Source organism: Plectropomus leopardus, chromosome 7 (assembly GCF_026936395.1).
Source record: "Plectropomus leopardus strain MGB_pleo_1.0 chromosome 7, ASM2693639v1, whole genome shotgun sequence".
Classification (NCBI taxonomy): domain Eukaryota; kingdom Metazoa; phylum Chordata; class Actinopteri; order Perciformes; family Serranidae; genus Plectropomus; species Plectropomus leopardus.
In genome coordinates this window covers 27,376,873-27,391,446 of record NC_142182.1, presented here as the reverse complement: position 1 = coordinate 27,391,446, position 14,574 = coordinate 27,376,873, and the positions used below count along the sequence as shown (strand labels likewise).

The 14,574-nt window shown below is 38.8% G+C and overlaps 1 protein-coding gene across 1 annotated transcript in view; it reads left to right on the top strand.

Moving 5' to 3' along the window:
- appl2 (adaptor protein, phosphotyrosine interacting with PH domain and leucine zipper 2) overlaps nucleotides 1-14,574 on the top strand; it is a 45,927-nt gene that overhangs the window by 484 nt on the left and 30,869 nt on the right. Inside the window, exons 2-14 of the mRNA XM_042495408.2 lie at nucleotides 1,711-1,809; nucleotides 2,807-2,866; nucleotides 3,949-4,020; nucleotides 4,967-5,054; nucleotides 6,370-6,411; nucleotides 6,515-6,573; nucleotides 6,993-7,139; nucleotides 7,683-7,765; nucleotides 8,111-8,263; nucleotides 10,216-10,404; nucleotides 10,509-10,551; nucleotides 10,798-10,854; nucleotides 14,127-14,221. Coding sequence (XP_042351342.2) covers nucleotides 1,711-1,809; nucleotides 2,807-2,866; nucleotides 3,949-4,020; nucleotides 4,967-5,054; nucleotides 6,370-6,411; nucleotides 6,515-6,573; nucleotides 6,993-7,139; nucleotides 7,683-7,765; nucleotides 8,111-8,263; nucleotides 10,216-10,404; nucleotides 10,509-10,551; nucleotides 10,798-10,854; nucleotides 14,127-14,221 — 1,187 coding nt within the window. The remainder of the gene's footprint in view (nucleotides 1-1,710; nucleotides 1,810-2,806; nucleotides 2,867-3,948; nucleotides 4,021-4,966; nucleotides 5,055-6,369; nucleotides 6,412-6,514; nucleotides 6,574-6,992; nucleotides 7,140-7,682; nucleotides 7,766-8,110; nucleotides 8,264-10,215; nucleotides 10,405-10,508; nucleotides 10,552-10,797; nucleotides 10,855-14,126; nucleotides 14,222-14,574) is intronic.

Here is a 14,574-nt window from a genome sequence, read left to right as displayed (position 1 = left end):
CAATATACTCTGGAAGATGTCACGACCATAGCTCAACCAGAATCACTCTCCTGCAATCTTTTAATTTTAACAATGTTGCGTGAAGTTGCATTGTGAGGCTAGACCCTGCTTTGTAGCCGAACTGGGCCTGATTCACAGGGTATGGGAGGGGTTTCCATTATCGGACGCCACTGGAATTAGTCAATACCCTGCAACAGGGCAGCAGTGTCAGCTGTCAGTAGTGAATACCATATGTTGTTCGATGCTTATAGGTCTGGAGTGCAGTGTGAAAGTTGCTAACAGAGCATAAGGCCTCATGCATGGATGTCAGTGGTAGAGAAATGAAATACAGGGCCGCCTTTGTTATTATGCACGTATAATATAGTCTATTACAGCTGTCCCTTGCATCACTCTTTTCCTACAAAGTGCTGACCTCTTTGATGATTCTGCTTAAGTGCAACCAATGCTGGGGGGCGTGGGGTACTTCTCTTTTGATGCTTTTATCCCTGAAAATGCAGTTTCTCCCACGAAGAAATGGGCCTGGTGTCTTTCTAAAGTAAAATGTAAACACAGACATTGTTCCAAATAATTTCCTTTGGGTGTGGAATGGTTCTCAATCCTTCTCTGGTGAAAGTCAACCTGGAGTCAACTGTAAACAAACTTTAGCCGATGGGTGTGTTCCTCTCCTGTGTGTCTTGCTGCACCTGTTCATGAAAAAAACCTACACCTAGTCAGGATTTTCTCAGTTTGCATAGCCAGCCTGCAGTAAAATTATTATGCCACTTCAAAGCTGCACTTTCCATATGCCTCTGCATATTGCAGCTACCCTCATTTCTTTGACTCAGTGTCTTATGTAGTCTTTCCACTTCCAGCAATGTTCTTACATCCCTTTTATGACTTACATGTTTGAACTCAGGTAGAGGGAAGTTTGTAATAAAAATGCTGTTAATTTACAAGATAGCCACTTAGCCACTCAGACTGCTGACGCTTCATATGAACTTCAGATAAACTTGAGAATGTATTTGTCATGTAATGACAACTCCCATGATCTAGGTTGGAAGTGCAGTCAGAGGGGATCTTATAAAGGAGCAGTGTGTGCAATATAGTCGCATCTAGCAGTGAGGATTTCAGATTGCAACCACGTGAAATCTCCTGTCTGCCGAGTGTGACGTTGCGGTGAGGATTCCCTAAGTGTTCATTGTTTTTAGTGGGAGACAAATTATCCGCAGAGGTCTATTCCTCTACAAAACAAATGGACATATTGATATAAACTGGAAAAAACACTGAATAAAGCAGTTTAGCATTAAAAATTAGTGTGTTTACAACCCTATCTAGAGCTAGTATTTGGTTTGTCCTTTCTGGGCTATTGTAGAACTATAGCGGTGCAAGATGGCGGACTCTGTGGATGAGGAACCCTCTCTCTGTGTAGTAGATACAAATAATTCATTCTCAGATAAAAAAAAAAAGCAAAACATGCGGATTCTTATTTTCAGGTAATTGTCCACTAAAGAAAACATAGGCCTACTTATTATATTATATTCAATTTCTGCCAGTGTATACATCTAAATCCTTCACACTGGACCTTTAAACTGGATCAATGATTACAGGAAGAAATACCTGTTTCATTGCTCATGTGACTATTATTTCACATAGACTTAATTTGACTGTTCTCTCATCTGTTCTAGCTGTTGTTATATTCACCAAAAGAGTGTATGATTGTTTGTTCCACAGACTCGCTCCTTGCTCAGTGTGTTTGAGGAAGATGCTGGTATGCTTACAGACTACACCAACCAGCTGCTACAATCGATGCAGCGGGTGTTTGGAGCCCAGGTACTAAACACAACACAAACAGATGTACATACGTATGCAGACACTGCTCCTGTAGCCGCATGTGGCTCTGTGCCATATGTATTTAGACTCAATAGATGAGGAATAGGGCTGCAAATAATGATTATTTTCACTGTCAGTTAATGTGCCGATTATTATCTTAATAATGTGATGAGTTTTTTGGTCTGTAAATCAGCACCTACATGAGATGATATCCTCAAATGTCTTTTGTACACAATTTAGATATATTCAGTTTACTGTCACGTGTAAGTAAGTTCTTTCACTCTTTTTATTTAAAAACATTCAAACCAATTAATTATATTTTTTACTGATTTTATAGTTTGCAACTAATTGTTTATTCATTGCAGCGCGAATGAGGTGGGTGCTTTTTGTCATCTGAACAGGAGTTACTGTAATTTGCCTGGTTCAAGATGAGTTGGGTCAAATATTTGCATTGTTAAATTGCAGAGAAGATTGTGCTTTTAAATGAACAAACACTGTGACATTATACACCCACATTTGCAACCTCACAAATGCTAATTGACTAATGAAATGTTATATACTGAAGTCTCTTATTGAGACAGCTGAAACCAGGTTTGCAGCTTAATTGGCATTGCATTGTGCTTTAAAACACAATTTACTCAAGTGTGATGTGCAGTGAGTACTGTGAATCTATTCTTGTGCTGTCAGAGCGTAGACAATTTTGACTCAAATGTTGCAGCCACAATAAATGCTTCCTTTTTTTGTCCGACAACATCCACAACTTATGTAACATGATGTCAGACCTTTTCTGAACCAATAATAGTCCACTGGTAGAGTTGGCTTTTCAATGACCCATTACCTTGGGCTTTTTCAAAGGAATTTCCAATTGAACTGTGATTCACCTGTTGTTTAAACAATTCCCTTTGTTCCTTCAAGGGCTGGAGGGAGAATGACAACAACAGAAGCTACAGAGAGCAATGCTATTAACTTTGCTTTTCCCTCTATCTGACTCCTACAGAGTGAGATGGGATTGGCCACAGAGCAGCTCTCACAGCAACTTCTGGATTATGAGAAGAAAGTAAGTATGTAAGCAAAATTTCCACTGGGGATGGGAGTGACATGTCCCTGTCGCTTTTACTGTTTCAGGTTAATTTTCTTACTGCAGTCTCTCTGAATTTTCTTTTTCTGGCTGCCATAGTCCAAACAACAGAATAGCTGACAAAAATTGTCAATATGCTTGTCAGAGTCGTATTCAATATTTGCCATTTGCTGAAAGCAAGGAGCTCGAAGATGTTTTTCAATGCTGCAAAGATGGTACATACATAAAACTGCACTATCTATGCAGTAAAAAGATGCAAATACTTTTTATATTGGTGCTACATGACCAGAGAAAACAGAAAAAGGGTTGTGGCATTTGCTTTTGCTCAAGAGAAAGATCACCTACAACTACCAGAATGCACTGCACTGCACCGGACTGTTAATCGCTCCCACGGGTGGTAATTTAGCTGTTATGCCACAGGAAACAATATGGCAGACAGCTGGCAACAAACAATATTAAAAAACAGTTGAACAGCAAAATAATATAGGTTTTGGAAAACAGTTTTGTATAATTGCAACAAAAAAGACACACCAATCAGTATTATTAGTTTGCTTTGGACTTTTGTTCCATGTTTGAGTTTTCATGTCTGCCGCATCTTGTTTTTGTATGTGTGTCTCAATGAAATGTCTGTGCATTAAATAAACATAGAAGCACCTCTTAGTTAGAAATCTGCCATAATCTCTTTTTTTCATGCAGCTGTGGAGGACTAAAATAGAGTAGTTGCTGAAATCAACACAACAGGTCCATTAAATAATGCTGTAAAAGAAAAATGTGGATCCGTTGATTCTGTTTGAAGACATTCTGGATTGCAGAGTGGAAAGAAAATGTGCATTGACCTATAATAGATGCACTTTTAAGCCCATTTAAATAAGGCTTAAAACTCAGCATCTTAGCAATGGGTTTATTAGCATCTTTGGCCTTATCCCAGGGAAGGGATATGCCAGAAATACTAGAAGAACAGGCTTTTTTGAAAACTATTTGGCACCTAGTACAGGTTAGATCTATGCTACATGATGCAGTTTCATGGTTTAAAGCTGTTCCCCCTCCCTCCTTCTGTGTAGAATTTTGCCCTTGGAAAAGGTGACGAAGAGGTAATTACCACGCTGCAGAACTTTGCCAAAACTGTAGGGGAGGTGAGTTGCAGTTTTGCTGTTTTATGTGTGTATACTTATTTGTGTGTGTACTCACGGCAGAAGAGAGGGATGATAAATTACCGTACAATCGGTAGTTGGTTCTTTATCATGTTACAAAGGATATTGCACCTGTTCCTCCCTAACACGTTGGTGAAAATAACTTCAATGAAAAGACCTGAGTATTATCCTCCCTGTAAGAGCGGAACTGATTGTATACCTACACTAAAAGAGGAGCAGTGAGGTGGATATGATGCCTATCGCACCGGATGGATGGCTGGAGGGAGGCAGCGGTGGGTAAATAGATGGATGGATGACGGAGAGGTGTGTAGGCTCAGGTATATAGACAAAACAGATGGGCCTGTCACTCTTAGCCATGGGGGTCCGCAAGCATGCCCAGTCAGCTCTCAACAGGATTTAGGACACAGCAATCCATACACACACATGCTCAGAGGACACGGGCTGATTGTTTGTGTGACCTTTACCTCATGATTTACAGAGGGGAACTCATTTCATGGTGAGAATTAGGCCCATTGCTGCACCTAATCCTGTGAACTTTAGCACTCGCTAAATCGTTCAGATTAAACTGGATGTCAGCTTGTTAGATTCCGGAGTGTAGCTAGTTGATAAGCATAGAGAATTATAGTAGGATTTGCTCGTGTGTGGCTCTGTTTCCAATATCAGAGCAAACAGAAGGTTTTATTATGCTCTTGCACTGTTCCACAATATGGGCTTTTTATGATGTTGCAGAGGCATTGTCTGTTGTTATGCACCCATTTTACATGATAATGTTACTTTCCAGCTTGCTACAGGAATAACTGGCAGCAAATGTCGGCGTACATATTAAAATAAATTGAACTCCCTCAAGATGTTTGGCGAGGGTACATCCTCTGTTTCTGTCCTTGTGCAGCGCCTGATATTTTTGTATAATCAGTTTTGTTTTGTCCAGCTGAACGCGCTCCACTCTGAGCTAGCCAACCAGATGGCTGACAGCATGGTGTTCCCCCTGATCCAGTTCCGAGAGAAAGACCTTACAGGTAGGACCACACGCACACATACACAGACACACACACACACACACGGAAAACATGTAATACATTTGTATCTTTAAAGTACTTTGCCATTATCCAGGTTGACCTGGAGAGATGACAGGAATGAGGGCAGAAGGAATGACAGGCAGCAAAGGTTCCCAGTCAGACTCAAACTGGAACGTTGCTGTTGATGGTTAGGCCAAAACCCGAGGCCACCAGACACAATCATAACACATTATTGTCTCATTATTATAGATATTCTGTCCTTAAATGCAACAGGAAAAACCTGACCTGCTCATAACAAGGAAAATGTGGATTAAGGTACCACTAAGTGATTTGGAAATGTATGTAATTCTGGATTATTGCAATAGATATTGGCTGGTAACATTGTCTCATTCCAAAGTTTCAGAAAAGGAACTTAATAGGTGGATGCGTTACTGATATTTTTCCAGCCAGGATTTGTTTGTTGGATGACGACATACATCACACAGACCAAAGCGGGCCCACGCACACACATGCCTTTACGCACCTGCACACTGAAATGAAGCGGACTCGGTAACTACGGGCATGATAACGACCTTGATTATTTTCTTTGTTCAATGAGGACAATTTGACATTAAACACCTGGGTGCCCAACAGCTGCAGTATACTTTTATGAGCCAAACACTTGGTGAAAAATAATGAGGTTTAACGAGTTGGTCTCTAGGTAAAAATGACTGACTGCTAATTTGTTCGTCAGAGAAGATGCTTTTTGGCGTCCCTAGTGCCTGGTACACTGGTGTAGTATGATTGACAGGAGAATGGTAACTGGTCGAGAACAGGCTTTCAGGATCTCAAGCAGCTTTAGAGGATTACCAAACATGAAAATTGCAGGACAAAGTGGTAAAATTGTGCTGATTAATCGGCAGAGCAAACATAGCCGGGTTAACTACCTAAAAGTTAACAGCGAATTGAGCAGCGCATCAGCAAGCCAAGGAGAACAGGTGTGCTCATAATCATCTGGGTTCACTGCGTAGGAAAAGTGAAACAGCGCATTATTAATTAATTTGAGTAATTGTCAGATTTTGTATCTGTGCAATGTGGTTGCCTCAGCATGTTTCTGCATAAAAACGCCACTGTTAATGATGGTTACAAAACGCTTTCAAAACAAAGCTAACGTGTGTCGTTCAGTAACAATTCTAAAATATATAGAATTTTGCTTGTACATCCATTTTGTCAGCTGACAGCTTGAGTTATCAACTTCAAGCAGTAATGCAAATTTTAAAGATGTAGATTTATTCTAGATAATCTTTCTAAATTTACTGTACATTGAATGTTTCAGAGATAAGCACACTGAAGGAAATACATGGCATCGCCACAGATGGTAAGTACATACATATCATAGCCTTTTTAGGAAGACAATTACATCTCACAGTTAGGATCTGATCTTCATGTCCTGTGTCCTCTCTCGCTCGCCACTGCTAAAGAGCATGAAGCAGCTATGGTCAAATACAGCAGATTGCCCAAGAAGAAGGAAAATGAGAAGGTAGGTGCTGAGAGGGGCTTTTTTTGGCTTTTTTCTCATTGATCACAAGCTATAAAATACCTTAAGGTGCAGTAATACTCTGGTAATGCAGTGTGAGTATTTTATTAGCATCTGAAACACAAATAGATGGAATTAAATGTTCCTCTCCTGCCAGTTGTATTGTTTTAGTAAAACTGTAACGGCACCATGCACTGTCATGGCTGCAAAGATAAGATTCCTCTTTTATGTGCTTTTATTGAATGTGTCAGCATGTCTTGGTTGTACAAGATAATCCGACTGTGTTGCTTATTTGTATGAGTGTGAGAATAAGACAAGTGTTTGCATATGTATGAGTGCGTGTGCAGAGCTTGATAGTGAGTTAATGCTGGACACGTTTACGTATCCATATTTGCATGTTTAACACTCTTCTGTCTGGACAGATGAAGGCAGACTTGGTGAAGGAGGTTGCCTACACTAGAAGGAAGCAGCACCAGGCCTCATTGCAGTATTACTGCGCCCTCAACGCCCTGCAGTATCGCAAGAGAGTAGCTATGCTCGAACCTATGCTTGGCTACACACAGGCACAGGTACTGAGCAGCTGCTGGCCAATAAACATGGCCAGAATTATTATCATATCCAGTATTGCAAAAATGAGAAGCAATTTCCTCACTAGAAGTAATTTAGTTAGTAGTCAGTAGTTAGGACAGTGTGTTCATGCAATAGAAACTACTGGAATTTTTTATTTTGTTTTTATTCTAGTAACTAAACGCCTAAGCCTGTAAGCGTGTGACTGGAGCTACAACAAGTAGTTGATAAATTGAAGTTGGTTAACAGCAAATGTATCAACATATCCACTTGCGAGGATTTTTTGAGAGAATTATTTAGAGAAAATTATTGTTTTATAATTAAGTATTTTTTACTGTGTTTTTTACTCTATATGGTAAAAACAATTGTTTGAGAAAATAAAGGGCACATTAATTGATATCTGATTGAAAGAAAATAATCAGTCATTGCAGCCCTTTGTGTGATTAAGTGATTGTTATAATTTTTTGTAAATTCCTATTGCATAAAAGTGCAGCTGTAGACCATGCCACAAGATTAATTTCTGAATATTATGTCTCATCTTTCAGATCGGCTTCTTCAAGAAAGGCATTGAGCTGGTGTCAAAGAAGATGGACAACTTTCTCACCTCTGTGTCCAACATGACCCAAAAGTAAAGGCTTTATCATTGACATTTACTTTCATGTGTACAGTAAATGTGATGAACCACAGCTTTGGTAATAATAATATAAAGTACTGTAGTTGGTGGTGTATGACCCTAGACAGAAATAGTTTTACTGTGATATTTTGCAACACACTCATACTCCAAAAATTCTCAATATTTTGGTCAACGTTTTCAGGCAATGCAACTGTGATTTTACATAATAATAATAACAATAATGATAATGTTAAGCATCCATATCTGAAAATTCTGTATTTTACTACTCAATTTGTAGGAAAAAATCTATTTTCATTTTGGTGGATATTGCCTATTTTCAAACTTTTTTTTCCTGTGTAGTATCCAGGCCCAGTTGGACACGGAGGCAGAGGCCATGCGTGTGTCTCAGAGGGAGCTTCTGTCTGTGGAAGACACAGTCTATATGCCAGATAAGGACACTGAGCCTGTCAATCGCACGCTTATCCAGAAGGCAGGCTTCCTCAACATTAGAAAGTAAGAATAATTGCACTCATTACGGCCCTATCTTAATCTCCCTTTCTATTCACGTAGCTTTTCTTGCTAGTCAATATGTTACGGAAACACTTGAAGAGAGAAACAGCCGAGGAACAGACTTTGAATCTCCAGGGTTTTATATAACGTGACAGTTAATGACTTATTAGGTAATTAAGTCTGCTTCAATAGACAATGCAATGAATGTACAGTGGTTACATTTAGTTTTGAATCTCAAAATAATCAACAAAACACAGGACAGATTTTTGCTTCTCTTGCTAAAGTTGTTGAAAACACACACGGGCACAGTAAACAATAAGTCTGTCACTGCAGACAGGGTGGGTCAGGTAACATGTTGACAGTGTGCGCTGTCAGCTTATTGCAGAGTGGATGTATGAGAAGGGAAACTTCCTTAATGGCTTAAGGGGGTAGAACTGCAGCGTAGCCTGCAATGTGATTTAGTGAAATGTCAGAGCTGTCAAACTCTGTCTCTTGCTCATATACATCCAAAGTCTTTGACAAATGTCTGTGACACCAGCGAAAAGGTTTCCACAGAATGCCATTCTGTTTAATGACACACACTGCCAGCAGCCTCAAAATGCTTGTCAAATGCTGAGTCCAGAGAACATTTGCTGTTTCGAATGGTTTCTCAATATTAAGAGTCTGTGTCACCCACGGTGGCATGAGCCATTCACTTTGATATTAATCAAGGGAAATTTATCTGTGAGTATTTTTCAAACAGAGTATACAAGAGGAAGGCTTACAGATGAGCAATTTAAATGAGTCATACATGTGTCACTTTGTTTTGAAACAGAGTAAGTCTGAGATAAATAACATTGTAGTTTTTTTTCATTATTATTTATATGCACACTAATAGCCAAAACAAATTCAAAACCAAAACAAAACAGCTACTCAAGGAAAATACAAAAGCAAATGTAGGCTCTAGAGGTGAGGAAAAAAAATGAATTTTTAGTGGGGTTGCCACATGAAAGTCAGAGATTTGCAGGAGGAAACCCCTCAGTGTAGTGAGTCTCCTCATGTCGAGCAGGGGCCCGTTTCAGAACGCGCGTTGAGTGAAAACTCTGACTAAGTTAATCCTAGTATGAGAATGGTTGAGTTTTCAGTTTCAGAAAGAGTGGTACCCTAAATTGTGAGTTACCGTGGTAACTGACTCTGTGAAGCTAATCTGCTTGCTGGCAGGTTTTCTTCAACAAACCCTGAGTTTCTCTCTGTCTCCTCCCTCTGACGAAGATACACACACTGCTTCATTTCCTCATTGATTCAGTCCGTATCAAAGTGCAGATCAAAGCGCATTAATTAGTTTTACCATATGTATTAATCAGAGTCCTGGTTGGATATTAGGTTAGACGGTCATTTCTTTGAACTGTAGTTTTCATCCTCACGTGCAGATATAACACGGCGTCAAGCCCCCCCTAATTTCTATTCACAGATATCTGCATAAGTGTACTTTATTGTCATCAAACAAAGATGATTAGTTCCGAGATTGAGCCCCCCCAGCTCAGAGTAAAACTTCAGCATGTCCTTCTTTTTTCAAGTAGAAGTTCTTTTTTCATATATATAAGTAACACTTTGAGGTTTTACTCAAGACAGCTGTTTTGTTAAAGCAGTTACATTAAAATTTGGTATTGTACGAAATGTGTTTACAGTTATTTGAAAAAAGTTTAATTTATATGGCTTAAATTGTAAAAAATCGGTATCATTAAATAATAATCCCTACCACACATGATGTGTTTGGTTGCGCTAATGAAACATAATTTCCATAATATTGGAGGTTGTATGTTAATATTTCTGATGAGCAGGATTGGTGGTGCATCTGCAGAGTGTGAAAGTGAGTTTTTTAATGAATAGGCCGTGTATAGTGTGAGTTTTTCAAAATCTCAACCTTTTGTGCTGACCTTCACCTACTGTCTCTGCATCTTCTCTTGCTTCTCCAGTAAAACAGGCCTGGTGACCACAGCCTGGGATCGCCTTTACTTCTTCACGCAGGGAGGGAACCTCATGTGTCAGCCACGTGGTGCGGTGGCGGGTGGCATGGTGCTGGACCTGGACAACAGTTCTGTCATGGCTGTAGAGTGCGAGGACAGACGCTACTGTTTTCAGATTACCTCCCCCTCGGGCAAAACGTATGTACACTTTTCTACATATCCGACGATGAGAATAACGCATAAAGATGTCTGAGATATTGGATGTATTCTTTAATGCTCTCCATTGTCCTTAATGCCTCCAGGTCAATGATTCTACAAGCAGAGAGCAAAAGGGAGTACGAAGAAGTAAGTATGAAAGAGATTCTTCAAAGAGTTGTCTTCCCCATTGTTTTACATCATCCCAAAGACATCTGTTGCAAGTATCAGTCATATGACAATGCAGGAGCTGTCCAGACTTATCGGCATAGTTTTCATATTTAGTTTTTTGCTTGGAAGCATCCGCCTGGCCTGTCAGAGCTGGTATCAGTCAAGGGCTTTTCAAGCAGCTCAAGCCTGAGGAAGTCCTAATGTGGATCTCTGTTTCTTTCTCAGTGGATCTGCACTGTGAACAACATCTCCAGACAGATCTACCTGACTGACAACCCGGAGGTAATGCACACTCCCACTCACTTTAATAACCACACTGCAAGTTAAAAAGACTCCAGCTTAATTTAAATATCTAAGAATCAAACTTAAGCCCTACCTGCCGGACAAAAAAACCCTAACATCTGGCTTTTGTCTGCAGTGGTTAATGTTACGATAGCAATAGCAAAATTATGTCTGTGGCTCAGATTGTACAAAAAGCTGTGCTTTAGGGCCCAGACATGAAGTGTTTTGCCCCTGCATGAGAGTGAACAACTGTTCATACCAGCAGGTAGAAGTAGTCTGTATTTGTCATTGAAAAAGGGAAATCCAGAAGACAAACAGGACTGATGCGAGTTGCTAGTTAGCCAGTTAGCACACACAACAACACATCCAGATGCTGAACATGGACTTGCGAACAGTTGCACAAACATCTACAAAATGAACTCAATGGCCTGAAACAAGGTTTGTCAACGTTAATTGCAATGCAATTAAGGTGTGTACGTATCGCTTTTTATTTGTTTATTTATTTTTTATCACATTTATTGCCGGCCAACGTTTCTGTTTGGTAGAGGCTGTACCAGACTGAGTTTAAAAGCTAGAGTGATGATACTGGTATCATCTGAAAGTGGAAACTAGAAGACATGAGCAATTCAGTGGTACTAACCATATCAGGCTACTTTCTCAGGGAGGGAGCTCAATAATGCTACAAATTTAGGCTAAATTGTGGTTATGGAAAAATGGCATATCCATTTCAAAGAGGTCCCTTAGCCTCTAACCTCATGATATCTGAATGAAAATGGGTTTTATGGGTACCCATGAATCTCCCCTTTACAGACCTGCCCACTTCATATCAGTCCCATGCAGTTTATTACTTCAAAACAGTTTTAAAATGCAAAATAATGATAATTGAAAACATGTGATTAAAAATGTGATTAATTGTGATCAACTATTGACATTCTGCGACTAATAGCGTTTAAAATAGTGATCGTTAAACCTAGACCAAATTTCACTTTATATAAAATGTTTGTTTTGTATGCCCTCTTGCATTTACCTGTGTGTTTACTTACTTCACTTTTGTTTCACTTTTAATGGATTGAGTTGACCTGCCAAGCAGAGTGATTTCATTCACTGATAGGCTCCACTGAAAAAAGCTGACAAGGGCCAGATGGTGCCAGTCCTGTGGGACATACCACCAAGACATGAGCGACAGGAGCTCACTGACAGCCCAACACTGACCAATGGCTCACCGTCGGCTTGATGTGTCGAGAAGCTTACATTGATAAAGACAAAAGGCGCATCCACATTTACATTTAATTAAAAGACAGTACAAGGTACATAAAATAGTATTTAAAACTACATGAATATCATTTAAATACAAGTAATATAAAAAGACAAAAAATACTAAAAAATGGAATTAGAAAAAATGGAAGTATCTTGAGTTCTGCTGAGGTCTAGTTCCATAATTAAAATGCAAAATGTAAGTTTTGGAACTCAATGATACGCACATGAAAAGAAAATGGGTTTAAAAATTGCTATATTAGGGGCACATCTTAGATGTGCTGGCAGTTTGTTCCAGTTGCATGCAGAATAATTATCTTTGTGCTGCATCACCATGTTCAGATTGGACTCTGGTCTGTGCTAGCTGTCCTGAGGCCATAGATCTAATAGATAGATCTCCCTACTCAGTTTATATTTGTAAATGTATTATATAGTGTTTATAAATGTAACAGAAACATATTCTGCGCCTAAACCATGCAGTGTATACAAGTAGCAGCACTTGTTCTACTGGAAATAAAAGCATGGATAAGCTTCTATTGGTTATTTTGGGACATCAAACCCTTGATTTGGCAAAACATTTCGGGACAAATGACGGCAGAAGTCACAGCTATTTATCTGCTCCAGCTTTGATCAGCAGTGACAGAAACATGACATTCCCATGAGCACACTCGCTTTTGCCCCTTTTGTGGGTAGACCATCGGAAACTTCTGCAGCTCTGTGTTGTCTTAGCCACTAATTCTGTTCTTCTCAGTCCATTGAGGGCTCAAACATTGTTCTTACGTAGTCAGCACCAAATTTGAAAGAGACAATGAATAAGTATCAGATATTTAAAAAAAAAAAAAAAGTTAATCTTGCAACATTCTCTCTGGCTTCCATACTGCTTTCTACTGTTGACTAAGCTGTTTTTAGGGGTGTCTGGGACGACACCCTCTATATCGTAGGTGTTTTTTTCCACATTTAAAAAGAAAACCCTACATATACTTGCTAATTGTGGAGGAAAAGGGATTACAGAAACATGTCAATGATCCTGGTAGTTAGACTATCAGAATCTGACAAGTGTAGTGTTGCATAACTGCAAATAACATACTTATCATCTCTGGATTTTTAAGAAATAGTTGTTTACTTTTACACATTATTGAAACTACTGAGTATTGCTGATAAGTATAGTGCACAAAGCAGCAAATAGACAGTGATTTTAGACACAGCTTATTTAGTTTATCTAGTTTTTGTGGAAGTTATCAATGTGGAACATTTGCCATCATTATCTCCTAGTGTGGGTGTCTGTGCAAAACTGCATGGATTTACCCTCATTTGTATGCAAACAAACAGTTAGTTGGCGATCTGTATTCCGCTGTCACTATGTTGTTTATTGTTTTGTTTTGTTTTATTGAAAATAATAAATTAATAATTTGAGTATTCTTGTTGTTGCTACTAATAAGATTAAAACAACACAATACAGAGAGTAAACTTGCACTCCAATAAATTCTTGATTTACAATATACTCCATTATAAGTGAAAGGTTTTGTTTTTAAAACTAAATGGATATGGATAATAAATCGACTTTGTTTTTTCAATTTTACTCTTTTGTTTTTTGAACTTACAATCCAATTATAATGATTTAAGGACTACTTTGTTATTTATGTTTGTTTTTTTTAATATTATGACATGACAACACTAATATACTATTTCATATTACTGGTTGTAAGTGTAGGATTCTCACCAAATCTTACATTTAATGATATATGCTTGTGTCCAGGTATGGCTAGAAATGTTCATTTTGGACCTAAAACATTCAATCATTTTCTTTACCCCAAAAAGAAACTCCTAAACCAGAAAATACATTTTTTGACGGTTAGTGAATGAGGTTGAGATAATGTAGAGAATTGGTGAGAGATGAGAGTAAAGATTAAAATGTGATGCTTTAAACATTTTTGGCATATTTACACACTGTTCTGGTTCTACTTACGACTCACCTGCTGATACAGAAATTCTAAGTTATCCCTGTTTCTTGTTGTTAGGCTGTGGCCATCCGACTGAACCAGACTGCCATCCAAGCAGTGACCCCGATCACCAGCTTTGAGAAGAGACCAGAGGGCTCACCCAACCCTGACAGGTCAGGCAAGCTGCTTGTCACAACACTACTTGCTGCACCCTCTCCATAAGGTTATAATTAAATGCTATTACAGTGGCGAGTCTTACTGATTTTTAAAACTGAGGATGACGCTGCACTGCCTTTTTGATCTGTATATGTCAGGCTTTGTGCATTGTTTTAGTTTTGGCTCTATTTGTCAGTATTTTTTTCCATGTATCTGTGCATCACAGTAAACATGACTACTTCCTTTGCATGTATTTTTTCTTGGTGTGTAAAGTAATTATTAATTTGAAATGATTAGTTTTCCTCAGAAGGGAATGAGGATCTAAAGCTCAGTGATTTATGATAATGAAGATGATAATCATTGAGAGAAA